Source organism: Talaromyces rugulosus, chromosome III (genome assembly GCF_013368755.1).
Source record: "Talaromyces rugulosus chromosome III, complete sequence".
NCBI classification, from domain to species: Eukaryota; Fungi; Ascomycota; class Eurotiomycetes; order Eurotiales; family Trichocomaceae; genus Talaromyces; species Talaromyces rugulosus.
In genome coordinates this window covers 1,368,427-1,395,100 of record NC_049563.1, presented here as the reverse complement: position 1 = coordinate 1,395,100, position 26,674 = coordinate 1,368,427, and the positions used below count along the sequence as shown (strand labels likewise).

The 26,674-nt window shown below is 49.0% G+C and overlaps 7 protein-coding genes across 7 annotated transcripts; 2 read left to right on the top strand and 5 right to left on the bottom strand.

Moving 5' to 3' along the window:
* Positions 1 to 129: 129 nt before the first annotated feature.
* Positions 130 to 2,758, bottom strand: TRUGW13939_05338 (uncharacterized protein; the record flags this gene model as incomplete). Its single annotated transcript, XM_035488502.1, has 2 exons — positions 130 to 2,256; positions 2,312 to 2,758. The coding sequence occupies 2 exons, from the start codon at positions 2,756 to 2,758 to the stop codon at positions 130 to 132; spliced, it is 2,574 nt and encodes an 857-aa protein (XP_035344395.1).
* A 1,019-nt stretch (positions 2,759 to 3,777) lies between these two features.
* On the bottom strand, positions 3,778 to 6,005 carry TRUGW13939_05337 (uncharacterized protein; the record flags this gene model as incomplete). The annotated part of the gene is made up of 6 exons (XM_035488501.1): positions 3,778 to 4,198; positions 4,252 to 4,428; positions 4,479 to 4,601; positions 4,657 to 4,853; positions 4,905 to 5,730; positions 5,788 to 6,005. The coding sequence occupies 6 exons, from the start codon at positions 6,003 to 6,005 to the stop codon at positions 3,778 to 3,780; spliced, it is 1,962 nt and encodes a 653-aa protein (XP_035344394.1).
* A 2,366-nt stretch (positions 6,006 to 8,371) lies between these two features.
* On the bottom strand, positions 8,372 to 10,138 carry TRUGW13939_05336 (uncharacterized protein; the record flags this gene model as incomplete). The annotated part of the gene is made up of 4 exons (XM_035488500.1): positions 8,372 to 8,629; positions 8,696 to 9,508; positions 9,561 to 9,637; positions 9,694 to 10,138. 4 exons carry the CDS (start codon positions 10,136 to 10,138, stop codon positions 8,372 to 8,374), a joined length of 1,593 nt encoding a protein of 530 aa, XP_035344393.1.
* A 632-nt stretch (positions 10,139 to 10,770) lies between these two features.
* On the bottom strand, positions 10,771 to 12,832 carry TRUGW13939_05335 (uncharacterized protein; the record flags this gene model as incomplete). Its single annotated transcript, XM_035488499.1, has 5 exons — positions 10,771 to 11,243; positions 11,307 to 11,618; positions 11,781 to 12,076; positions 12,392 to 12,656; positions 12,718 to 12,832. 5 exons carry the CDS (start codon positions 12,830 to 12,832, stop codon positions 10,771 to 10,773), a joined length of 1,461 nt encoding a protein of 486 aa, XP_035344392.1.
* Positions 12,833 to 15,785: 2,953 nt separating this feature from the next.
* TRUGW13939_05334 (uncharacterized protein) lies at positions 15,786 to 21,097 on the top strand (the record flags this gene model as incomplete). Its single annotated transcript, XM_035488498.1, has 14 exons — positions 15,786 to 15,795; positions 15,859 to 15,957; positions 16,027 to 16,219; positions 16,283 to 16,486; positions 16,551 to 16,696; positions 16,753 to 17,208; positions 17,273 to 17,407; positions 17,464 to 17,912; positions 18,942 to 19,178; positions 19,226 to 19,598; positions 19,678 to 19,795; positions 19,879 to 20,314; positions 20,539 to 20,735; positions 20,806 to 21,097. 14 exons carry the CDS (start codon positions 15,786 to 15,788, stop codon positions 21,095 to 21,097), a joined length of 3,345 nt encoding a protein of 1,114 aa, XP_035344391.1.
* A 209-nt stretch (positions 21,098 to 21,306) lies between these two features.
* Positions 21,307 to 23,273, bottom strand: TRUGW13939_05333 (uncharacterized protein; the record flags this gene model as incomplete). Its single annotated transcript, XM_035488497.1, has 2 exons — positions 21,307 to 22,935; positions 23,055 to 23,273. Coding segments are annotated over 2 exons (1,848 nt in total), but the record flags the coding sequence as incomplete, so codon positions are not given.
* A 1,392-nt stretch (positions 23,274 to 24,665) lies between these two features.
* On the top strand, positions 24,666 to 26,549 carry TRUGW13939_05332 (uncharacterized protein; the record flags this gene model as incomplete). The annotated part of the gene is made up of 2 exons (XM_035488496.1): positions 24,666 to 24,863; positions 24,942 to 26,549. 2 exons carry the CDS (start codon positions 24,666 to 24,668, stop codon positions 26,547 to 26,549), a joined length of 1,806 nt encoding a protein of 601 aa, XP_035344389.1.
* Between the last annotated feature and the right edge of the window lie 125 nt (positions 26,550 to 26,674).

Genomic DNA, 26,674 nt, shown 5'->3' with positions numbered 1-26,674 from the left:
GGATAAGTATTGATGTGTATTTAAAAAAATGCCAATATGTCTCGCTATGATCATACCCATGAAATGATTCAGACTAATTTACAGTTCGTTCATGCAAAACCAGAGAAATCAATGTCTGGAACATTTGTTTCATACTACAACCTCCTCGACCGCATCGATGGTCGAATAACACGCCTGCATAAACTTCTCAATCAACCGATCAAGCTCGAGCGCAACAACCTCCTCGGGTGTATCCTCCACCAGACTCTGCGCAGACGGTGGCTGGACGTCCGGAAATTCGAGAAGGTTGCTATCGTAATCCTTGCCAGTGCTGTTGCGCGGCGTGTGCAGTGGCGCTCGGTGCGCGGTTAGCGGAGTCACTGCGGTAGTGCTGGAGGCCATATCGGAATTGCTGTCGTTGTCGTGATGGTCAGGTCCAGGGCCGCCGTCATCGTCTTCGTCGTCATCAGGACCGGGTCCATCGTCTATAACACTTTCTTCGTGGATAACGCTTTCTTCGTGAGCGATAGGCCCTGGGCCATCGACACTGCCTTTGGCAAACTCTTGAACATCATCATGATCGTCTGGACCCGGTCCGTCAAGAGACGAAGAGATGGCGGTCGAAGAAGAACTGGTGTTGTACATATGGCGAGAGGTGGCATAAATATCAGAGGCGCGATCAAAGCGGAAAGGATCATAGTCGCTCACGGTGGATGTCGCCGTGGAAGGACGAGATTCATCCATGTTGGTAATTTCAATACTCGGCCCACGACTATGGTCATGGTCTAGTGTGAGGTCGAGAGCCGACTGTTGCGATTGTACATAGGGAGGGCGGATTGTATGAGATGGGGTTTCGTCCAAGGCATAGTCTGTATGGGTCGGCTCTTCGACTGTGTCGGCCATGGAAGGGAATTTCCAATCGCGCGTCGCACGTTTATCAATAGACAAAGGCTTGAAAGTATCTTGGGAAGACTGAATGGGAGCCGGGTCCGGCTCTCGGTCTTCAGGGACGGCCATTGAAGGAAACTTCCAATCCATGGTTGGTGGTCGGGGTGCACTTGGCTGAAAGGTATCGCCATTGGTACTACTACCATCACTGCTCGATGAAGTGCGAGACTGGTCGCCATCCGAGTTGCGACCAGAGCGCAGACTGGAGCGATTGGCACGAATTGTACCCGCATCAGCAAGTTGAAACTGAGAAGCCGATCCAGCAGCGTAGTGTGACGAGTCAAACGAGCCGAGGTTGAGGTCGAGATAGGTGGATGTGACCGATGAACGATCAGTCGTTGTCCGGAGCGGTAGATCAGAGTATCGCTGTTTGGCCTCCACGGGGACGAAATCGTTTTTCGTCTCGTATTTATACGTGGGTTTCATTTCATCAAAAAGACCTTCCATTGCTGCCGCACCACGTTTGACACGCTCATCAAAATTAGCCTTCTCCATAGAAGTCATCTCCGGGGCCTGGGAATCGTCGCCCATGGGATCGGGCTCATTGTCAGCTGCGGTTTCATCACCTTCTGCTATTTCGGCGAGCGAGGCAGACAATTGGTCAAGATCAAGAACGGAGTAGCGACGCTCGAATCCATCTGTGGCACTGAAATTCCAGTCATCGTCGAACGACGTGTTTTCCGGCAATTCAGCAGCCGCTGCACCGCCGGGGTGGAAGAGCGAAATTCGCTGACCACCGCGCTGAGACCATTGGTAATATATTCGGACAAGCTCACTGAGCGAGTTGGTGGGATATTCGGCTTCGGAATCGGTGATATAAGGATGAGAAAGAATGTCGCTCATGGTAGGGCGTGTGGCAGGGTCCGATTCCAAGCTAAAAGCAACGAGATCCTTGAGTTCTTCGGTATATCGTGAACCATCGAGTCGAGGGATACTGCGTCCGAGAGATCTTCCAATTTGCATCCGTTCTCGAAGACCGGCATTGGGTGGGTTTCCAGTAGCAATCTCGTAGAGTGTGCATCCATATGCCCACACGTCCAATTCACTGCCGTATTGATGTGTGCTTCCACCACGCGCTGAAAACATCTCCGGCGGCATCCAGTGAGGCGTACCAATCCAGGTAGACCTTTTATCCATTTTCGACTGAAGAATTCCTGCCACGCCAAAGTCACATATCTGTAGGCGACCCTCCTCTTGAATGAGGACATTGGCAGCCTTGACGTCTCGGTGAATAATTCCAGCATCATGGATTGCTCGGAGGCCCTCGGCAAGCTCTCGAGCGATGGGAATGATGAATTTCTCGTCCAATCTGTCACCGGTTGCGCGCATCTACAAAACTGTTAGAAATGGAATAGAGTTTCAGAAAGAGCAATGCAATACATACCAGAGTCTTGACACTGCCACCAGGACAGTATTCACAGACCACCCATAACTGTGAATGAATCGAAATTGCCTCGATCAGAACATTGACGTTTTTTGCGCCAGCCTCTTTGGCCTGATTCATGACCTTGATCTCGTGAATAAAATCCTTAATCGATTCGTCTTTCATATCGCGATTCATCTTGTAGTCAAGATTGTCGATATCCATGACCTTGATAGCCACAAGATCGCGCGACGGCAGCTGGCGGCCCTTGTAAACGCGTCCGTAGGCGCCTTTACCGATCAGCTCTTCAAATTCATACTGTGGAACCTCTGTTTTGGCGCGACGACACATTTCGTTCACAGCAGCGGCTTGTTCCTTGGCCAGTCTGATAGCATCTGCTTTCTGTTTGGTGATGGACGCCATGGCCGACGACGGGTCCAGAAAGCGGGATGCTCGTGGGACTTCCATCTTGTCTGGGTTGATGACAGCTCAGGTAGATTGATGAATGGCTGCTGTCAGGGGCCAAACAGCAAGGCTATCGACAAGTGCTGTTAGGCGGCCCCCAGCGCACCAGAGAAAAGTGGTTTTCTTGTTGCAGCTTTCTTCTACACGCAGCTGGCTCACAAAGTAGGCAGGCAGCAAAAGTAATCGAAGAAATGTGAGCAAGCGACAGAAGAAGACTGTTTCTCTTGAAAAAATGACTTTGTCGAGAACAGATAACAAAATATATATTAAGAATGCAGTCTAGAAAGCTGGGTTAGCAGAAGTTCGCCTTGAAGGAGGTTCTTTGTTGTAGGACAACCGAAGATAAATCACGTGAGGCGACCAAGGGGCAAAGAACACGACAGTGGCGTGAAAGAGCCACAAAAGAAACCTCCGAATGGCATTTCAACCAGTATCGTATAGTTCACAGTTGGAAGGAAAAAGAGACGAAGAAAAACACGATGCATCACTTACAAGTTCAAGGGAAAAGATGCAGACCCAGAGGCCAGGAAGAAACTAATCAGAAGGGCGTTGAAAATTGGGGTATCTCAGGAGCAATCAAAAACAGGAAAGGCAACAGGGCAATGCAGGAAGATGCAGGAAGATGGAATGCCAAAGGCAGCGTCTAGTTGCTCTTGTACGAACAAAACATCGTATCGAGGATAGCGGTAGTAGAGACAATGTACAAAGGTCGTTTAAGCGTCAACGGCCCAAGGATCGACTGGGGACAGCTTTTTTTTTCTTGGCGCTTGATTACGTTATTCCCCGCCTTTTCTTGGCACTCTCAGTATACATTAACATTCATATATAGTTACTACATACACAACAGCTAATGCGATACATTCCACTTTTAATTAAGATTGAAATTAATATTGTAAGTCGTAAAATTAATTCATTACTTTGCATATATACTGGCAGCTTTATGTAGTGATTATATCAATAAGAAATTGACCACCCAAAAAAGGGCCGGTCTATCGATCGGCCAGATTCTTCTGGGCAAAAGTCTAGACCTTGAGAAGGACATCCCTCAGCTTGGGGTAGATGGGAGTACCCAATCCAGTGACAGGGTCCCAGCCAGGCGCGGTCGAGAACCCATCGGTGCCACAGCCAGAGTTGGTTCCCTCGGTGATGTCGTTGAAAGCATCGGCGTTCTGGTACAGGATCGGGTTCAAGAATCCGAGAGGACCAGGCTTGCCAGCGGCGATACGCTCATCGATGATACGGTTGACGATCGACGCGAAGATGGGGGAAGAGGCGGAGGTACCACCACTCAGAGAGTCCTCTCCCTGGACGACAACGGCGATGTTGTCACCGTTGGCAGAGACGTCAGGGTAGCCGCGGCCCGAGCGATTGTAGATTCCGCCGTTCTCGCCAAGGATGCTGCCGTTGTAGTAAGGGTAAGAGGGGTTGTGGTTTTTGAAGTAGCTATAACAAGCGTTAGTCTTTATAGTAGCAAAAGGGTCAGGAAGGGCGCATACTTGGCAACAGCATCGGCTTGGTAGTCGGGGATGCCGAAGATGTTACTGAAGCCACCACCAGTGGCGTAGGCCGAAGAGTAAGGGTGGCCAGCTGGGTCGTTGGCAGCAACTTCAGGGTCCGAGGCAGTGCGGTTGGCAGGGATCTTGGTAGCACCGACAGAAGTGATGTAAGGGCAGCTGAAGTTTTGTTAGCGTCGTCCTTTTCAAAGCACGAGAAATACACCTACCTAGCGGGCCAGCCTGGGTTAAAGATGGTGCTGTCGTTTCCGAGACAGCCAGAGCGAGAAGCAACACCAGAGTCACCAGAAGAGAAGAAGACGGACACACCACGGAGACCAAGCTTCATGAACCTGCATCTTAATTAGCGCTTGTTTCCAATCAAATGAGGAAAGAGCATCAACGTACTCGTTGCATTGCCGCTCGTAGTAAGACTGAGGGACATAGTCCTCAGCAGCTCCGTACGAAACGGAGATGACGTTGGTAGGCTTGTAGGTACCGCACATGAGCTTGCCCTGGTACCCCGAGGACGTGTTGTTGTTGGGGTAGACTGGGTCGATGGGGGAGTTACCGCACTCGCCAGCATAGCAAGATGTGCAGTAAGACTGGGGCGCTGTCAGCGATACAAGAAATAGAAATTAGTTGGAAACACTTACACCATCAATGGCATCAAGGAAAGTGTTGAAGAGACCCTGAGCGTAACCCTCGGCGTAGTAGGAGTCATCAGTCTGGTAGAGGGTGATATTCTGAGGGTAGACGATGGGGTAGGCAAGCTGGAAGTCCAGGTTGGATTCACCACCAGCAATGTCCCCGGGGGCCTTGGCGCCATCAATGAAGGCAGGAGTGGGTGCAGTGCCGTTGGGGATTTTGTAGGACGAGAAGCGGGTGAAGAAGCTGTCCAAGTCGGCCTGGGTGTAGAAGTCACCTTCCTCGAAGATGCCGAGGGAGTTGTTGGGGGACGGGGTGTCGGTGCGCTTGGGGATCTGGTAGAGGGCAGCGACACAGTCCGGAGTGATGACCTCGTCACAGCCAGTGGTGGTGTTCTTGGCACCATGGATCTTACCCGGAGGAGCAGGGCGGCTCTGGAAGGTGTTGTACACCTTGCGCGAGGAGCTGGATCGCTTAGCCTTGGCCAACTCAGGGTTTCTGAGGAAGGGGAAACGGATGCCAGGAGTGATGTAGTCGACGTGCTCTTGGATGTGCTTGGGCACGTGGTACTGCTCGGTGGCAATGTTGCGGTCGCCAGTTTCCAAGTCCTCGTACTCGTAGAAATCTGTGTGCAGCAGACTCTCGAGCTCCTCACCCGAGGCAATGAAGGCCAACCAGCCCTTGTTGTCGGAGTGGGTGATGCGCAAGTCATGGATGCCGGAGCTAGTCAACCAGCTCTTGACGGCATTGACTGAGTCATCGGTGGGAGCGAATATCTCGGTGATCTCATCCTCGGTATAAAAGTTGCCATAGTTGTCGGAGGAGGGTTGAGAACTAGGAGAGTTGTGTTAGCTGTTTTGCCTTGGAGAAGCTGAATGATTCCCAACTTACACATCCATCAACATGTCATGGCCACGGTGAAGGTTGTTCTGCTTCAGGCCGATCTTGACGTGGACATCGGCATCAGATCTGACTCGCAGCGAGCTAGCCCAGCGAGAAGAGATGGCACCGCGCTTCTCATGGACCGCGTGGGTATTGGGAGACGGGCGGGCGGCGCTGGAAGCAACCAGGGCAGCCACAAGGGCAGTCAAAGAGATAATACGAGTCATCCTGAATGCAGATTGATGTTCACTCTGAGTGGAAGAAAAACCGAGCTCCAGGAGGGCAGCCCGGCCATATTTAAAGCATCTGGGTTAGGGCTGCCGGGGCGGAGTTTGGCACCGACGGGCGGAGCGAGGCTAGAGTGCGAGACACCTATTACGGTATTACCAGGTAGCTAGGCAGCTAGACAAGCTAGCAACCTAGCAACCTAGGATTCCACCATGGGGCAGTGTCTTGTGTGGAGAAATACTCTCAATGGGACAACAAACGGCTCGATAGTGAGACTAGGATAGGCGATGATTGGAGCGGCGAGGCTTATCGATAGCGGAGTCGGCAGAGTAGCAACCGCAGAGAAAAAAAAGACGACAAGGATGATCGCCAGAGCTTGGTACGGAGTAGATTATTGGCGTGATCCGCCTTCTTTCCCAAACGCGAAGGTAACATCTCGTCCTATGTCCAGAGCGCAGAGACATTTACCCTGTCCTCGTGCATCGCTTGGCAAAGCCAGCACGGCGCTGTAGATCACCAACACGCCAAGGACAAGACAACCCAGGAAACGAGAATCCCAAGCGGATATCAGCGACAAAAGAGAGCCAGCGTGGGCGAATCAGCTTCCAATGCGCTAGAGGCACAGTCGGAATAGGGGATAGTCCAGCCAGTGAGGATAGCCGCTGTGTTGGACCGAACACAAACGCTGTCGTGATACTAGTCGACCTGAGCCTTAAATATTAACCCGCCCAGCGTGGAGCTGCCAAGCCGTTTGAAGTTGGGCCGGCGCCAGTGGCAGTGAGTTTGCCGGTGCCGATCCTCCTGGGTACATTTGATTTTTCTATTTTAAGGGCTAAATTATTGTTCAGCTTTTGGCTCTGAGATCATCAGGGGGAGGTGGTACGCCAAGGCATGGAGCAAACGTTGATACAGTGGTACAGCAGCTGCTGGTCGAAACGCACATGCAAACTGGAATCAAGGTCCGCATGGATTCCGTTGTGATTCGCCCCTTGTCGAGCGGTGATAGAATCCTCCGACGCACGAGTATTATTGTCTGATAGATGATAGATGAAAGATGGACAGGTCTCGATGGATCGCTGGGTGGCGTTGACGCACAGCGAGGATGCAGGGTGATCTATCGCATGAGCCAACCACGGCGACTGCAGGTCAATGCAGGATCAAGCAACGAGACTGGCCGATAAGATGCCAACCTGCGTTCTTGGTGTTGTTTGGTCCTGATAACGCGCAACTTATCGTATGACGAGGGAAACACCGGAGGAGAATGTCTTACTCTGGGGGGAGAGGCACGCGTCTTGGCGCCTGCCCGATTGGCAGCGCGGCCCACCGCCTGCAACCCCCTCTTTTTTCTCCGTGCTACAACTCAGATCCAAATCTCCAGAGTCCAGGGACCAGCAGATTAATGTCTCACGTTAGTCCTTTTCCAGTGCTGTCAGGGCTTGGCCTGCAGAAGAATATGTTAGCCCTGGTCTTGTAGCCGGAAGAGCCGCCACAAAGTTTAGATTGACCACGGCGTCCTCCGGAGGATCACTTTTGCGACTCGCACTTCATAATAGTGATGGACTATTGCGTTTGCTGTGGACTAGGCTTGTCACGGATACTGACCCGCAATCAAAAAGAAACATCGTTATGGAGTCGACTCGCCGTGGATGGATGATACGAGTACGATGTACGTAGCACTTTATTTTCTCATGTTGGTCAAGGAAAACCAGCAACAAACGGGTCAACACACATTTCAGCCATGTCCAGTGCCAACGGTTTCTCGTCCACAGCGCGGAGTACCGCATATTATCCCGTTCGATTGTTATTGATTATTGATGTTTGGTCCTATCCACCACGAAGTCAACGAGTCAATAACCAAATGCCAAGGTTTCGAATACCACCTCCCCGATGAAGCGAGTGCCCATGACATCATTCCTTCAGCTGGTTTCTTGGGCGATAAGTTAATCTTGATGTCTTGCATCTACGACATGGTCAGGTTGCACGAGGCTAGCAACAGCACACACCAGTTTTGTCGATCAGCTACCTGGCCCAGATATCAGATCGATAACAACGCTACGATGCAATAATCCGCCCGCACTCTCCCGAATCCTGTCTTTCCATGACAAATTGACCGTGTATGAAAGTTGGAGAGATTAAAAGGAAACGGCCCCTGCCAAGACCCGCCAAGGTTTGCCAAGATCTCCACCGGCCCAAGCTTGATTTTTCATATAGCCGTATCGGGCTAGCTCGGAACTCAGATTTTGTTCCGAGAAAACGATAGTCACGTGATACACAGCCTCGGTCCTCAACCAGGTTCGGTGGGAACTTTGATTATCATTCTTATCATATCGCTAATTTCACACTGGCAGAACAAACGCAAATGAAACTATAGAGAAAACTCCGCCCGCAACGCTTCTGAGAACCGCTTTATTGCCTCGTCAATTTTATCGGCTGGCGCTGCTGCATATGTTGCCCGGAAAAACATCTTGTCTTCTGGGATGCTGTGGTCTGCTCGGAACCAGCTGCCGCGAGAAAGCAATGAGCCGCGATCGACCGACGCCGTGAAAATGGCTTCTTCAATGTCCGCATGCGATTGTCCCTTGGCAAAACCCGGGTGCTTCTTCCAGGACACTTCGATCCAGTGCTATCAACAAACAAACAATCATCAGCAAACGTTTCAGGTTTAGGAGTTATTGGAAGGAAGACATACAAACATGCCCGCCGAGGGAGGCTCCCAGCTGGTGATCTCCTGAGGCAAGTATTTCTCGCAGGCGTGGAGCATATCATCACGACGACGCGTGTACTCGAGACGCAAGTGCACTAGCCAGTCGATATAGCCGGCATGGCCCCATTCCTCGTCAAGAAGTTTGAAAAACGGAATCTGCGAAAACCCACTCGGGTTCTGCACTGACGTTTCGAAATGGCGCATAAATCGTTCCAACAACTGCTCCGCCCCGACGATCCAACTGACGCGCGAGCCCGGGGCAAGCACCTTTGAGAATGAATCCAATCGCAAGACTCGCCCATCGACGTCAAGTTTGAGGAAAGACGGCAGTAACAATTTGAGGAACTCTTCACGGCTGGACGGGGGTGGTACATTGGCTTTGTAGGGCTGCATTTGCAGGAAGTAGTAGGGTTCGTCCTCGACGATGTAGACGTCATGCTTCTGGCAGACCTTGTATACTTCTGCGCGCCGCTCCGCGCCCTGAGTTGCTCCCGTCGGGTTCTGTCCGGACGGAACTGTGTAAAGGAGATGAGGCTTGCGGGCACCGCGGGCCTTTTCGTCCCAATTCGTAAGAACTTCGTCCAGGGCGTCTGCGCGCAGGCCCTGTTCGTCCATCGTGACGGCTGCAGCCTTGATGCCGAGCGGTGCCGCCGTCTCCAAAGCGCTGACAAACGAGTATTCCTCTGTGAGAATGTAGTCTCCCCGCTCGCATAGCACTCTCAGTGTCGCGTCCCAAGAATATGTACTGCCCACCGTCATACAACACTGCCAGTCGGCATATGGCGGTGCGTGCACAATCTGAGCCAGCGTCAGCCCTCGTTACTAAATTGACATTTTGTTCGCCACTAACCTCGGTGTGTTCTGTAACGAAGCGCAACAGTTGCGCAAAACCCATCGATTGACCGTAGTTGAGCCCTACCTCCAAGTCTTTTTTGTAGTTAGCTACCAATGTCTTCCCTTTTTGTTGTATGGGCAATCATTACCCAGTAAGCTCTTCCCCTCCGAGATATCATGTTTGCCCGCCGTCAGTGTCTTCCCCGTCTTCTTGGTCTCTTCCTCTGAAAAGCCCGGCGCGCTGGGCACCTTGACGCTGATCTCCTCGAATGGAAAATTCTCGCTCGATGGCAACCCTCCGCCCAGCGAGATCATGCCCGGTCTCTTGAGGTATGCGGCGGCGGCTTTCAACGTAGATGGCTTGCGGGCTTTGGCTTCGGTCGAGAGAATATGGTCCCATCGCTTGGCCTTGGGTCGCGTGAAACAGGCAGGGCTCTTGAACATGTCGCTGCTCGAGAATGCTGCAGTGCCCGTGGGCACAGCGCCGTCGGTGCGCCATGCGGCGAGCGCGTTGATGGCCAGCGGATCGGGGACGACGACGGCGCTGGTGTCGGTCTCGCCCCGGACGTCGACAGGAATCGCCGATGGACTCATTGTCATCTGGATTCTTTCTAGCTTGTCTCTCTGAGCCCAGGAGGAATAAATGTCGAGGAAGTAGTGGAATGATGTCGAGGTGGCGCGGGGCAAGGTGGACTGGAATGGTCGCGTTATTTGAGCAAAGACGAACCGGCCAAGACAACAACAAACATTAAAAAGAAACCCGTCAAACAATACTTAAATAATCCACTTTCAATAGATAAAAATATCGTGTGACTCACGTTGTATGACGAATTGCAGGCGGTTCTACGTCCAAAAAAGCAGGACAAAGCGATGTGGTGGATCCGCTTATCGGTCTTGATAAGGGCGCGACACGAGTTGATCTAGAATAGGGCGTGCAGAACCAGACAGAACGAGAACCCCTCGATGATACTGGTGATCCATCGTCTCTGACACATAGAAACCACCTTGCGGTGTGCGCTCCACGATGATGATGATGGCGACAGCTGTTTGCATGTTTGCGTCGGCCGATGCTAGCCGCCTGGAGATCTCCGGCCTCGGATCTGATCTCCGCTTATCAGTTATCACGAACTACGGCATTAAAGATCATCATGATATATCATAAAACTTGCTTGCCTTGTCAATTGCTCTAAGATTATTACCCCTGAAAGTACCCACCACAGTCTATATCACAGATCAATGGCTTCCTCCCAGGCGTTCTTCAACACCTCGACTCTTCTCGCCTCATAAGGCTCGACATCAAACTGGAAATTCAACGGCTGGCTAGTCACCCCGCTCGAATACTCATACAATGGCAATGCGATTTCTTCCCCATTCACTGTCTTTTTCTTCTTAATCCGACATGCCCATTCAAGAGACGCTATCTGGATGAAAAGAGCACGCTCTGCGACGTCATAGCCCGGGCAGATCCTACGCCCAATCCCAAACGCCGAAAATCTCCTGATCGTGGGATATTTAGCTGTGGGATGTTCATAGGTAGATGAATACCACATGTCCAACCATCTCTCGGGATCGAACTCGTCTCCATCGGGATACAGTTGTTTTTCTCGATGGATTCCCCACTGGTTGGCAACCACGAGGGCGCCCGCGGGGATACGATACCCTTCGTATTCGTCGTCAAAGGCGACACGGTGTGGGATACCTGTTCTCGCTGTTAGATGAAAGATGAACAATACGCGCGCGATTCCTTTGATACTAAACTCACCGATGGGAACGACTGGCCTCCACCGCAAGAGTTCCTTGGATACTGCCCTCACGATCGGCAGATTTCCGATGTCATCTAGGTTAGGAGCTCTTTCGGAGCCTACAACCTGTTCAATCTCATCATGAAGCCGTTTCTGCCACTCTGGAAAATGACACATGGCCAGGCAATAGCTTTGCATGGTAGACAAAGTGGTCCCGGAGCCGCCACCATGCAGAGTTGCAATAACATACGCCGCTTCCCTCCACTCCAAGTTGTAGTGGTCGTCTTTCTCGGACCAGAAGCGAGCGAACGAGGGCGGATTTTCAGCTATTCCTTTTCGAAACCTCTCAGTGGCCTATTGGAACAACCCGTAGAAATACGAGGACTCGGCTTCGTGCAATCTTTTGGCCTCTTGTTTAAACGGTGCCATCCACTCAGGCAGATGCATCAATGCCGGAATATCATGAACGAGATACGCCCCGGGCAAACACAAACGCTCGATTTCGTGCATTCGCTCTGTTATTCTTTGCGTATGATACTCGGCTTCCTCGGCGCCGGGCAAATTCTTCCCAAACGTCAGACGAACAGAAGCACAAGTCGACGCTCGCTCCAACCAGAACTGATACCTCGTCGGGTCACACACCATATCGACTACCATGCGTGTTGCCTCGCGGGCTTGCACCGGGTCCCATTTGGGAACCATATTCGATCCGAGCACCGAGGCTGCAAACTTGCGACCGCGTCTCCAGTAGTCGTTGGACGGGCGTCGGTCGGTTTGGTGACAAATACCACTATCTAAAGAAAAGCAGCGTCCTCGCTGCGGCTACATACATTTTGTAGTGGAAATACATAAGGAAGAAAAAAAACGAGATCAATCCGTCTTGACGGGTCATATCAGTTGACTCATGAGAAAATGTCAGTCCATCCGTCGTGCCGGTTGACCATAAAAGTAAGAGAAAAGATCGATTCGTTCCGACAGGTCGTGAAGGTCAGACGGGTCGTGAAGGTCAACATCCAGGGGCTGGGAACTCGCTCTCTGCGGCTTCAGTCCAGGACTTAGAGAACAGCAGGCGAGGACAGTCGACGTTGAAGATTGACAATTGTACTTGCATGGCTTCGCCTTTATTGCCGTGATGGCCAGATCCATGCCTCCAGTCATCATCGTGATCATTTCGAAATTGCTTCTGCCCGAGTACCTGAAGCCTCGCTCTGAGAGTAGTTCTTCGGCGGTTTCGGCGTCGTTGATGATGACATAAGTGACACCGAAGACTTTGAGTTGGTAGATCGGTCCGTATGTGTCGCCCCATTCCTTGAATTTCAGCCATGGATGGGATTTTGGGAAATCGATGTAGTTGCCAATGAGTGGATAGCCTATTGGAACTCATTGTGAATCTAGGGAATGGCGAACAATCGGCTGTGTTTGGAAGCTTACCTCGCGGACCTGGGAGATCTCGTATGAATTTGGGCCGGCGATATCGTTGAATCAAATAGACTAGCAAGATGATGGTTTGGGCCCAGAGCGAAATCAAGGGGGTATATTCTTTCATTTTATCAAGTAGAATAACTGGTACCTTGAGATTTTATTGAGAATATCTCAAGTGCCACCACAAGGTTATTGCAATGTATTTTATCGGAGTCCAGGTCGACTCCTTTCTTTCAGCTCTACATGGGTGCTGCGGGGTATCATGCGTAGTCGTGTAACCATCATAAGTTTATAGTTTATACCACAAATTCCCTCATGCAGATGGCCGGAGATGTGCATCTCAATTGATATCTCTGCTCCCATCCTCATCAACTCTTCCGTGTCAAAAGTAAAATCATCTTCCTTCCCCGCTGGTTGCATAAGAAACACTTTCTCGAACCCAATCACCAGTGATTCGGTATTTGTAGCGCGAATATTCCCCTCCTTTTCACTTTGTGTCAAAAACGGTCCGATACGTTCTCTTTGGTCTGGGATTTACAACCCATTTTTCACTCCGAGATAGAACACGGGTTGCCAGCCGAATAACACTTCACCGGAAGTGTTATCAACAGCGTTAATGCTCGCTCCTCTGGTTGATTGAAATCGTGACGACACAGTGCTTTTTTTGTGTCGTTGAGTTGTGTCTTCGAGGGCCACCGGCGGATACAATCCTTGAAGTTTCTGGTCGGAATCTCAACAGTGAAAAGGCAGTCCCGATAACTAGTGCTTATCGTACCTCTCCAGTTGGTTGTTCCCTTCAATGGCATATGAGCTGCTCTAAAGGGACTGATCTGCCATTCATGGCCCCCCCTGGTTTTATTCCAATTTGGAAGTCCGGGGAGTTTGAAACTCCGGTCGTGAGTAGCAGCTTGATTAAAATCACTTCGAGGATAGCGTATAACCATCGAAATCACCAATTTCCTCGAACAAGGGTTTTTGGTTGACCGCATTAAATATGATGTAGTCGCTTCTCGAGCTCTGCTCGGATAGAAAGCAGCACCAAGGACGAGCAGGAGGTGGTAGTCCCTTTCCTCCATGGTATCATCTTGAATGTGTTGACATTATGCCGATTCAAATTAAACGAATATGGTTATAAAGAAGCTAGCTCCTTATAAAGTCAAATCTGTCGATAAGGACGATCGACAATAATGGAATTAGACTGGGGAAAACTCAACCCTGGACCCCCTGACTTGAAATTGACTCGCTTGTGTGTGAGAGCAAGATTTGTGTGGTTCGATTAATAGAACTGGTTTCTTTGTTTGCTTCCACGTGATTGACGAGTGGCCTGAGGCAGATATCTTCTCCAGGAAGCCGCGGTAGTATGTATCAGCCAGCGGCAGTCATGAAACTTCTATAATCCCCGAGCATAAACAGAACTAGAGCTCTGAATTCATCGACAGTGTTTAGTCGATATAGCATGTTATCGCCAATCCATTGGAACTCTATTCCAGGTTTATCAAGAGGCTCGGCGTTAGCAGCTGTACGAATATAACCAGGAATAGCGAGTTAACCCGCACAAGGGGTATGGCTTTGCGAGAGCCCCATTCGGTGGTTAAATACCTGGACCCCAGCGGACAAGGCCTAGGTGGATTCGAGGTCAAGGGGCAGGACCGATGGCTCCCGATTGCAAATGGTGCGTCGTTTGCATTTCTTAGTTTGTTTTGTTGCATGTTGGTGAGCAGCAGCCCCGAAGGAGTTATTACCGGTACTATCGACTCCTGTTTTTATGATTAGGCGGATGACTCTTTTCTCAGAATATCGAGTCCATCTTGTTCGAAACATATCCGCTCATACTGGCAACACAAACCATGTTACCACTGTTTCCTGCCTTCAATAGCTCGTTGGCAGTGGGCTGAACTTCTTCCTCTAACAGTGGATACTAGAGCTATGCGCCAAAATACACCATGTTCAATGACGATACCCAAGGGACCGGCACTGTTATTATAGGTTGGATAATTAGTGCTGTCAAAGAGTCGGGGGTAGCTCCGAGGGACCACAGGGCTGTCTTCTTCGGCCTAGGGTCCGCTGGAGTTGGAGTAGCCTAACAGATAGTGGAGTATTTAAATACCTTGGCTTAAATGGCAAGGAGGCAAGCTCATTTTTTTTGGCTTGTCATCGATAATTGTCCCCTTGTCTAACCCTATCTCCAAGTCCGAGTGCACATAAGAGGATGCCGCTGTGAACACCAACGACTTCGCATCTGGCTCGCCATTTGACTTAGTAACCTACTAGAATAAGACATATCATTATAGCCAAAGAATAATTATGTACGTGTTTCCCGGGATCGGCCTTGAATCTATCATCTGTAAGACTAGCCATGTCACCGTAAGCATGGTTTTCGCCGCGGGGGAAGCTGTGCCCAGACGCCGAGAAAAAAGACGGACTGATGTATCCCCGCCTGACTCGTATCGGAGAGTTGAGCTCGTGCGCTGCTCTTCAGGTTATTTGGGCTACTCAGGAAGAAAATGTGGACAATTGCTTGAAGTTTTGATCCAGGCACGAATGTATAAGCCCTACAGCTTTTCGGGAGAGATATAAGCCAGAGTTGCAACTTGTATAATGTATTTTATTTAATTTTTACAACTTCTGGCATTTGAAACTATTTCCGAGCTTTTGGGGTTGGCTGAAATGCTAAGTGTCAGTGCGGCCAACCATAACGCGATGCTGGCCAATAGAGAGGCATCTTCGTACTAATCGTAATCGTCCAACCTTCCAAGTCTTGAGCTAATAGGTCTGGAATGCTCTACCCCGCAACTTTAGAAATACTATCGCCTCGATCTGTCAATTGGTAATATAAGACACAGTGCTCAAAGACGAATAGTAACCGAGATAATCAACGTATGTGGACCGGTGTTCCCGCCGTGGGAGGAGCCATTTACTTGAAATATTTCAATTTTCCGGCAGGTTTCCGGTGCAAAACGTTAGCCAGGGCGGTTTAAGAACAGGATGTAGTAAAATGAAAAGAGTTTTTTTCCTAAAGTAAATTCGAAGTTTCACACACCCCTGCAGCATTGACAGTATACAGAGTTTCAATCATCATGGCGCCAGGTTCGTGGATATTTACCCTTATGTAGGTTTAACATTTAGCTCACTCAAATGGCGGGATTACAGAAAAGCATTTTGTCAGCGACATTGGCAACCTTGTTCATAATGCTCTACGAGCTCAAATTTCAGTCAACTCGTCTCTTTACTTTGATGAATCCAACCTGGGTATGTTTACAATGTTATCCTAGCCACACACATATGTATCAGAGAGCCACCCCGCTAATAATGCTGTAGTTGTCTTCCATAAGCCCCAGTCTTCTTTTGACAAGGTTATATTAATAGCAGGTGGCGGATCCGGCCATGAACCAGCTCATACTGGATTCATTGGAGAAGGCATGTTGGATGTTGCTGTCTCGGGTAATGTCTTTGCATCGCCATCGGCATCTCAGATCCTTGCTGGGTTGAGAGCCCTTCCAGCGCCTCGTGGGTAAGTGTTTTACACCTGATAAATTGCTGGATTATGAAATCAATTCAACTAAACGCTTCCCAGAATTCTCATGATTGTGAAGAACTACACCGGAGACAGACTAAATTTTGGTCTTGCCGCGGAATCAGCCAAGGCCGAGGGGCTCCAAGTAAACATGGTTGTAGTCCAAGATGATGTCTCTATAGTTGATCCTGGACTAGTTGGACGCCGGGGTCTGGCAGGGACTGTTTTCGTGCATAAGATTGCGGGTGCAGCTGCGGCCGCCGGGTATGATATTTCTCTCTAGTCTCTGAGACTGGCACAAATGGAGTTTCCTACTAATTGAATCTAGAATGGACCTAGCTGCTGTTACGCGCGTTGCTCAAAAAGCAGCCGACTCGGTGGTCTCCATGGGTGTGAGCCTTGGTAGATCAAGCGTTCCAGGGCGTGAAGCCCAGCAAGAGGCGTTCCCAGGTGATGAGATGGAATTTGGAATGGGTATACACATTTTACTTTTACTTCTAATGGGACTCACTAACTTCCGATATTTCTAGGAATCCACAACGAGCCCGGAGTTGTACGTGGAAAGCTGGGATCGCTAGAGACGACCGTTTCGGTAATGCTGCAAGCGCTGCTGAAACCTTTCCCAACAACATGGTATCCCCAGCCTGGTGATAGAGTCGCACTTTTGGTCAACAACCTAGGTGGCCTAAGCTTGCTAGAGCTGAATGCGATTCTGGATGAGGTCATCCGCCAGGTAACAGATGCTGGTCTCCAGATCCAATACACATTGGCAGACAGTCTTCTTTCATCCTTGGATGGCCCAGGGTTTTCAATAACTTTGTTTAAACTGGATGAAGAAATAGAAGGATTTCTCCAAGCCTCAACAAATGCACCCTCGTGGCCACGGAATGTACATCCACATGCCAGCTCTACTGCCGCAAGGCGCTGCCTACAACAGGAAAACTCCACGGGAAGGTCCGTGGAAGAATTCACCAAGGGAATTCAAGGTAAGTTAAAGCAGAAAACAACACCTGGTGCGATATTGCGTAACAACTAACATAAAAATCCAAGTTCCGAGGTCGCAGCTTCAAAGCGTTCTTGCTGGCATTCAAAAGTCCGTTCAGAGCGCCGAACCACTGATTACATCGTACGACACAACTGTTGGAGACGGAGACTGTGGAACAACACTCTTAGGGGGCATCAATGGTAAGTGGTAGACTCGCGCAAGGACTAACGCACTGGCACTAATGGGATCGTGCAAGCTATCATCGCAAACATTGACCTTGGCTCGCAAGAGGCGGTTGGCCTTGGTTCCTTTCTTCACAAAATCTCAGAAATTGTTGAGAGACACATGGGAGGAACATCAGGGGCTATATACGCCATCTTTCTCCGAGCCATGTCGAACTACCTAAACTCGCTTTCATCCGAGTCTCAAGACACTGCTGGCATCATTTCGGAATCCTTGCAGCGAAGTTTGGATACCCTGTATCGGTACACGCCTGCGAGAAAGGGTCATCGAACCTTGGTAGATTCATTGATCCCATTTGTTACCGACTTTTCGGAGAAGAAAAACCTCAAGACAGCCATTGACGCCGCTAAAAAGGGGTCCGAGAGCACCGTGTCAATGAAAGCACTTCTTGGCCGGGCTAGCTATGTGAATGCTGACATTATGGAAAACCAAGCTGTCCCTGATCCCGGGTCAGTGGGGTTGGTAAGTGTGCTGGAGGGAATTCTAAAAGGATTGGAATAAACATATCGGTGAACTGTCCCATGGACACATGTAAAGTGAAGAATTATCGAAGTTGTAGTGTAATGTCGAGGCTGTGCTCTACACGTAAAATGTCACTGGTAGCCCTGGGGTGGACTTATACATACTAATGCCAAGCTTGCCGTCTTATTTACCTCTGTTCACTCCGTGCTTATACAAATTTGGGTTTTTAGTGAACACTGAAAATAGAAACATGCTATCGATCTGAGCAATCGTGTTTAAAGTGTTGAAATCTAGTAGGTGCATAAGAAATCGCTTGGGACAGACTCGAAAAAAGTCATGATGACCTCAATGCTGAAGATATAAGTAACAAAATATTGGACGTAAATGATATTTTTGTGTAGATGAGGTGCGATTTAAATTCACAACTACGCTTCCAGAATGCGATGTAATAGTTAATTAGAAGAGATGAAGCGATAAAGCCAACCATCGTAGGCGGATACACACGCGCAGAATTACCCGAGAAGAAAAAAAGTCAGCCCCGGGCAGCTGCTATCTCCAGAGCAAGTGAATATACTATGGGGAAAACAAAGGAAAATTTGTTAGTCTGTATACTTTGGTCGTAAACTAGCTTTATCAAGGCAGGCGAACACATGGAGACCCCCGAACTCATATATCGCAGGCTTCCCCAGCGAGATAACATCAGAACCCAGATTTGGACAAAACCCAATCAAAATTCCGTCCATTATCAAGAGTGGCATGGCAGATATCGAAAAATCGTCGTGCCTGACCTATCAGCATTTGTTGCTGGCTTGATCGCGTGGGATTGACAGAGCGGAGGTCTCCGATGACCGGTGATTGGGTGGATAACCAAACTGCATGGCGAGATCTATACGGCGGCGGTGGCCACGAGGGTGAAATAATGGAAAAATGTCATAATGCCTTTTGTTTCCTTGATTTAATTCAATAGATAGAATGTTCTATCCAAAAATTTGCTTATTTGACTTGGTTTCCCACTGACCCGAGCCAAAGCATGAACATCCGAATAGCCCTAACGCGCTGATACAAATCATGCCGGCGGCCTCGACCGAAGGCTCTAGCCACAATGCTGGCCCACCTCTGCTGCGAGATATGTGGGCATTTGCAGGGGTTTCCATTATGGTCATGATTTTGCGAATACTTGCAAAGATCCGAATTCGAAAACTCGGGTGGGATGACATACTCATGACATTTGCCTTGGTTAGTGCCTTTTTCCCGCTCGAAACAGGAGTTGATAATTTCCACCGGAAAATAAACTGATATTTGTTGTATAACAGTGTTTGTCTCTCATTGGATCTGCTATCATCACTGTGGCCGTCCTGCATGGCTATGGCCGCTCTGTCGGTACGGTATCTGATGTTTCCACTGTCATCATGTATGACTATCTGGGGCAGACGTTTGGAATATGCGGTGGCGTCATGGGGCGAATAGCATTTATTGTTCTGATCAACGGCCTATTGGCTGCCAGAAAGCAATGGAGAGTCATTCTCTGGGCTCTCATGGTCGCGCAGATCATCATCAATGTGCTCTTCATTCTAATTATCTTTTTGCAATGTCCGGGCCATGCTTCCGCTATCTGGTCTGATTTGGATAACTCTGGAAACTGCTGGGATTTGCGTGTTCAGACTTATTATGGGTACTTTGAAGGATGTAAGTCATTTTTCCCCCCTTGCGCTTGCGAGCAACCAGTTGATCGGAGTAATTAACACATGTGATTTTTTGAATCTAGCATTCAACTCAGCAACAGATCTCTATCTCGCTGCTTTCTCAACCTATGTCTTTTGGCACTTGAATTTGAAGCTCCAGGTCAAACTAGGGTTAATCGTCCTCCTTGGTCTCGGTATCTTGTAAGTCATTAGACCATTTGAAATCCATTGACGTGCCTTCATTGAAAATGTGTCATACAAAGATCTAACAAAAAGAAATCTAGTGCAATGGCTGCATCGATCGTCAAAACGGTCCAGATCCATGTCCTGGCCAGCGCAAGCAGTGATCCAACCATGGCAACCGTCAATCTCGAACGGTGGCTATACATCGAAACCTATCTTGTCATCATTACCACGTCAATTCCATGCATTCGCCCCCTCCTTCGCCCTTTTAATAGGAGCCGGGAATATTCTCATGGTACCAGAACGAATAATAATACCCATGAGTTAAATTCGCCGTACGTTGGGCACTCGGCATCTTCATTCCGAGCTAGGACTCCGATGTCAGTTCTCAGCGGCAGGACGGGAGGAAGTGGAAGCGGTGCTAAGGTCATCAGCAAGAGACATAGTGATTTTGAGGAAATTGGGAGTGAAGATGAGACGGCGTCCGGGTCCAATAGCGGTGGCCGGGGTGATGAGGAATCTCAGGGCTTGGGAACGGTGAGAAAAAATGATTTCTCTACGTCGATAGGACACGCAATTTAATTACGAGCATAAACGGTTATATGACGGTCGTATTCTTTTATTTATATTACTACTGGCTCTACTGTTTTCATGTATAGATCGAGACAAAATATACCCAATCGGGTAATTCTGTGCATGGCTCTTATCGATAACACGCCACTCCACTGTTTGCTCTGTTTGTATCTCTGCTAGAACACTAGAGAACGATGCGGAAACACCGCAAGCAACGTCCTCGACAAACAACTCAAAAGACAATAACCTTGAATATCGCGAATGGCTCTGTCCTGGGACCAAATTCTTGGCATCTTATTGATTATCGGAACTCTCTATCTCCGAAGCCGAAGCGAAGACTCAACCCCGATGCCGACAGGAAAAGCGATCGAAGTCGACAAGTACGGTTCCTCTCTCGGCCCTTTGAAGGAAGAAGAAAAGAAGATGAATGCGTTACTAACACAATTTATTTCCAGCGACGTCGTCTTCAAAGCCCTCACCTCCTCCGGCCCCGTCATTGCCGACTTTTACGCGACCTGGTGCGGTCCTTGCAAGGCAATCGCCCCTAAAATCGCGCAATGGAGCGAAGAGCACACAGACATTCGCTTTCTCAAAGTTGATGTGGACAAGATGCGTCAAATTGCCCAGGAAAATGGAATCACGGCGATGCCTACATTTATCGTTTTCAAAGATGGACAGAGTGTGCAAACTATCCGGGGGGCTAATGTGCCGGAGCTGCAAAAGGCGATTGAGTCCTTGGCTGCCTAGGGTTTCGTTTTTTTTTACATGCGATTCATGGATGAGAGTAGATTTATGTGAGTTTCGGGGTTCCCTGTTTTATTGCCACTAGCCCTTACTAACGCGTTACTAGGACGTAGCACATATACATGAGCAATCACCATATATATCAAATAAAGGAAATCAATTCTTATTCTCTAACGAGCGCAGAACAGAAAGTGTGGCCTGAGGTAAATACATCACTTGCGCTCAACATATTTGCCGTCTGTCCCATCCAGCTGGGCCTCCAACACGGCCGATTTCCCTGACAAGACGCTCTGAATAGCCTTGGGTAGTTGTTCGGAAAGCTCCTTGACGGTGCTAGCACGGCCAGCCCATAACTCACCTCCGGCAGCCGCTTTTGCGATTCCAGGATAGTCAGGCGAGGGATCAAAGGAGAGATTCAAGTCTTCATTTGTAGCCTTCGAACCCTCACCGTCCGGGTGCACAAGAAGCAAGCTGCGTCGAGGAGCATTCCAGCCCTTGTTGTTCAAAACGATTGTTAGAATGGGGATTTGGTACCGTCTAGCAATCCAATATACCGATCCGGGAATACTGAACAGGTATGTGCCATCGCCGACAATCTGACAGACAAATTTACCCTTGTTCTTGCCTCCGTGTTGGTCGTCCGAGGCTAGTTTGATCCCAAGCGCACCACCTCCTGACCAGCCCAAACCACCGCCACCGCAGTTGATCCAGGAGTTATGGATACTACATTGCAGCTGATCAGCTACGGGTAAAGTCTGGGTAACGGCTTCAATGGCCCAGATAGCGTCCTGTGGCGCCGCTTTGCGGAGCTCGGAAATGAGATAGTGTGAATTCAAATAGGCATCGTCTCCTCCACTAGGGACAGCGGCTGAATCTGCAATAGCCTTGAGATTGCGTCGGTACTCTTCCTCGACGTGCTTCTGACGGGCACTAATTTCATCGCTGCTCAAAGTCTGAATCAGGGCCGCATTCGATGCAATGTATTCGTGGATCTGTTTAAAAGCTGTGGTAGAGTCGACCTTATAGGTGGCAATGGACGGCAGATAAAACATCGGAATCTGTTGTTTCAGTGGGTCGACATCTAGGTGGACGACCTTGGCCGAGTCTTTCGGCTTGCATACGGTTGGGACCCATGGTACATCACAATCCACGATGAGGATGAAATCGGCGGTTTTGATAGCCTCGTGGTTGCCAAACCGCATACCCAACCAGCTAGGATGGTCTGCAGGGAAGCTCATTTCTGAGCCTGCCGTGTCAAGCACCCGGAGACCCTTGACAGTATCAGCGAGCGTAACCAGCTCCTTTACGGACTGGGCGTTGCGGCCATTGTATCCAACAATCGCGAGAGGCTCCTTTGCATCGACGAGCTCGTTTGCGATCATCTCGACCGCATTAGCCGGCAAGGCAGCCCCCGTGACGGGAACCCATTGTCGTTGATCAAGCGTGTAGGGCTCAATCTCTTGCTCCATGACCTCTCTGGCTCCCATTAAGTAGACAGGGCCTTTGGGATCGCTCATCGCCCACTGCAAAGCGCGATTGACGATCTGCTTTACATTTTTGCCGGTCTTGATTTCACCCGTGTATCGGCAATACTGCGAGATAATCTGTTTTTGATCGGGCACATCTTGAATCCAATGGATATACTCGGTGCGTGATCCTCGCTCCTCCCCTTCGAGTGTATACGGAGATAGACCGGCAAAGATCAGGACAGGTGCTCTGCCACACGAGGCGTTGTGGACAGCAGCTGCCAATCCTTGTGTTCCCACATCAACGTGGACAATGACACATTGCGGTTTACCAGTCGAACGTGCGTAGCCATCAGCCATAGACAATGCGACCATCTGCAGTGCTCCCAAAATGCACATCGGAGTATCTCCGATGGCGTGAGGGCATTAATTAGCTCGCTATCAACAACCGAAACTACCCGCGGGAGTAGCGCGTGGGGGAGAGGATAATGTACCTCGTTCGGACAGGTAATCACAGTCGGCCACTGATCTTTACGTTGATTGTGGCCTGTGATCATTGCCTCTAGAATCGGCGGGTGGTCAGCGCCCAGGTTGGCAAAGACATATTGCACGCCAGCCTGAAATGCGCTCGTCAGTTGAATACTGGTAGTCTGGGCTGGGGGTGAAGTACCTCCCAGAGCGCTTCGAAGAAGGCGAACGAAGCGGTATATCCCCTATGTAGAACAGTTAGCAAATACCATTGAAATTGCTACTGTGATCTCACATGGTGAATTTTTTGATATTAATTTGGTTGATCGGTACTAGTAAAAAGAATACCAACAACGTCCCGGAGGAACTTTTAGATCCGTATATAAAGCTTCTGCCATCGGAGTTCTCTGCGACGCAGTTCCGAGTACCCAATAGCCGATGACGAGATCATGCAAGAATCGGCTCAAACCTGTGACGTGTCGTGTCACTGCGCCCTAAAGAAGCTTTGATTATCCCTGTTGAAAGGCGTGCAAGCAGCATAGAGTGTGGGGACAACGTCCCCACTGTTAGGCTTGATCTTGATGCGGGGGATTCGCAGTCGATATCCTCAAATATTGTACGTATTTTATTAAATAATGCAACTCGTTTTCATATGCTCCCTGGTAGCAACCCAGCCGACCAATTTCCCCTCGATATGAATTTGTTGCGCAACGAGGCCAGCATCGCGTTGGGCTTCATGAATCTGAGGCCTGCGTAAAGCCCAGGAGAATTTCACCCTGCTATTGGAATTTTCTGCGAGGCAATCATAATTATCTAATAGCCACTAATAAGATGATAAAATAATTACACCAAGGCTGTCATATGTTATACTATAGTGCCTTAAAAGGGGCTTTAACTAACACTGGAGGATAATACGTAAAAGAATTATATAATATAAAAGAGAAGATAGCATTTGAGAGACACCCCCATCTATTGCATGTGGACTTGATGCAGGGGATTTACATGTATAACGACTGTCCCTGAATGTTCACATGCTGTATCTTCCTAAATGAAGAAGAAATCCATAGGCTCTCCTAGCTCGCTAGCTGTGCTTTTCTTAAGAGGCTCGCTCCCACTGGGTAAATTTCTTACAAACACAAGGAATCCCTTTCTGTACATAGTTGGGAACATCAAAAGCTAATAGAAACTGTAACCCTTCTTTCACTGAAAAGACCAGGTGCATAGAAAGCCTAATCGTCATTAGTAAATAGATACTTTAAAAGTCCTTTTTTATAAATTGGGTCTCACTATTTCACAATATCTGGGGTATTAAATATTCATGAATAATACTATTTGCAGGTTATATGTTCATATACATTTCCTTAGTCATTTTTTGGCTCTCAAGGTAATGGTACTGTGCACAATTCAGTGCTATTACGACGATGTAATCACACATTGATCAAATTATGCGTTTGCACAAATTCTTTGTTGACAAAAACAAATCTAACTCTTATTTTCCTTTTCCTCCACTTCTATCTCAGGAGTTCTCACTTTGCAGTTTGGCTTTAAGCCACCATCTCTATTAACTCACCAGTCCTTATGCCATTCACATGAATGTTCATTTTTTCTAGCTGAGTGAAAAACAGGCAGTCTCGCAAATGTCCCCACAAGCTGTATCCAGCACCTCGACGCCACTCTACCGCGTCTTTCGCGGTCTCAAGTCGACACAGGTCATCGCCGTGCCTGCCACAGAAGCTGAATGGCTCGTGGCGTTGAACGATTTCAAAAGCATTTACCTGGCAGGAAGATGGAAAGAGTGTGAGACAAAATGCACAAGACTGCTTGAGGCTGCCAAGGTTCGTCTCTGACCTGATATCATCTGCCCCAGAAAGGTTAGATTACAGATTGCTAACATGTATCGACAACACGTTTAGAACAAGCCAGTAATACACCCATATCTACTGTTTCTGATAGGAACCTGTGTCGAAATACATGCCAGAAATATGCACCAGTACTCGTCTGGCAAGGGGAAGAAAGTGAAAGAAGCAGCAGACTGGTTTGAAAGATGCGAGAAAGCGTTGCCCCAGTCCATGGTGGTCCCATGCCCAGAGCCCACTATTGACAATCCTATTTTCAGAACGCCTGTCAATCGACAAGGGCTGGTAGTAGCTCCTGTCGACGACTCGCCTTTGACCGCTTTCGGAGAGCGTGGCCGCTTTTCACCTCATCACGACGAGGAGCTAACACATTCCAAGCACTTCAGCTTTGGTAGCAATGCTATGGTGTCTTCTCTAACAGATATGAGTTATCTAAACATGGAGACTCACTCTCCTGACGAGACCGATCCGTTTATTTCCCTCACTCCTGAGTCGGAATCTGCCAGAGCAAGATTGGACGACTGGTCCATCCCTCCGCCACCTAAACTCGCGCCGTTGCCCTTGCGTATTCGCAAAGTGAATGCAGACGATACTTCGAAGAAGCATGTTCCCAAAATCCCACAGTTTACTACAATTCCCTCGCCCTTCAGCCAGGCTAGTCCTACGAACGGCATTCATTGGTTTGACGAAGACGACTCCTCAAGCCCCCTGCGAGGAGTGGAAGTGCAGAACAATGAGGTTACTGAGGTTTACGGCGACGATCCCTTTTCAGATCATCACGTTGTTAATGCCAGGTACAACTATTTCGATTATGATGATGAGGTTTTTCGTCGGGACATGGACAACGCTGTCGATTTCCACACTAGCCCAGCACTGTCTTTCAAATACGACAGCTTTGACAGAGACTCTGGAAGGCATGCTGTTTTGCAAAGGGAAGATTCTAGCTTGTGGTTCAAGAATCATCGCTCCAGTCTTAAGCCCTCGCCACTACGTATCAGACCGAAAAAGACACAAGCCACCACCACGCCTGATGGGGGCTCAGACTCGGACAGCACCTCGCTCGCGTGCCTGCAACGTTCCTGGGAAATATCTTCTTTTGAGGGTACCTACGCAACTGACTCGGACGCGCACTCTCTTCATGCTGTTGAGTCGACTTGGTCTCCACTCTCAAGACAATACCATGCCTCGCTGGCTGCCGAAAACGAGCGTTTTCAAACCCTGCGTGCGCGTATTACCAGGTACAACAATCATCTCACCTCTCTCTCCAATCAGCTGCAGGAGACCGTCCGATGTCTGCACCAGCTTGCGATGGATATTGACTCGAACCGTACTACGCATATTGAAGCTCGCAGGATCCAGCCTACAAAGTCTTATTGGAGTTTTGCGGTGAAGAACGAATCTGGAAGTGCTGTGGACGCAAGCAATAGCGACGACTATGATGAGCATCGGGACAAACCTGAGATGAAAGCAAATCTTAACTGGGCGGCGCCAGGAACAATCCTCAATGAAACCAAAGAGGAGAGAATCAAAAGATTGCGGGCGGGTAGATTTGAAACTGTAGGTATGCAGAACGAAAAAAGAGGCCACAAGGGAAGGGGTTGGTATTTGGATCTATGCGAAGAGGTTTTGGACGATATTGAAGGATTGATGAGGGGGATTTACTGAGCAAAAGCAGTTGACATGGGAAACAAAGAGTTGGATGCCTTTATCTTGATCATGGTTTCTTATGGACATTTCGAAAGGCTATGAGATTTTTACGCCGGATTATTAGCGGTCGTTTTTCTATTGTT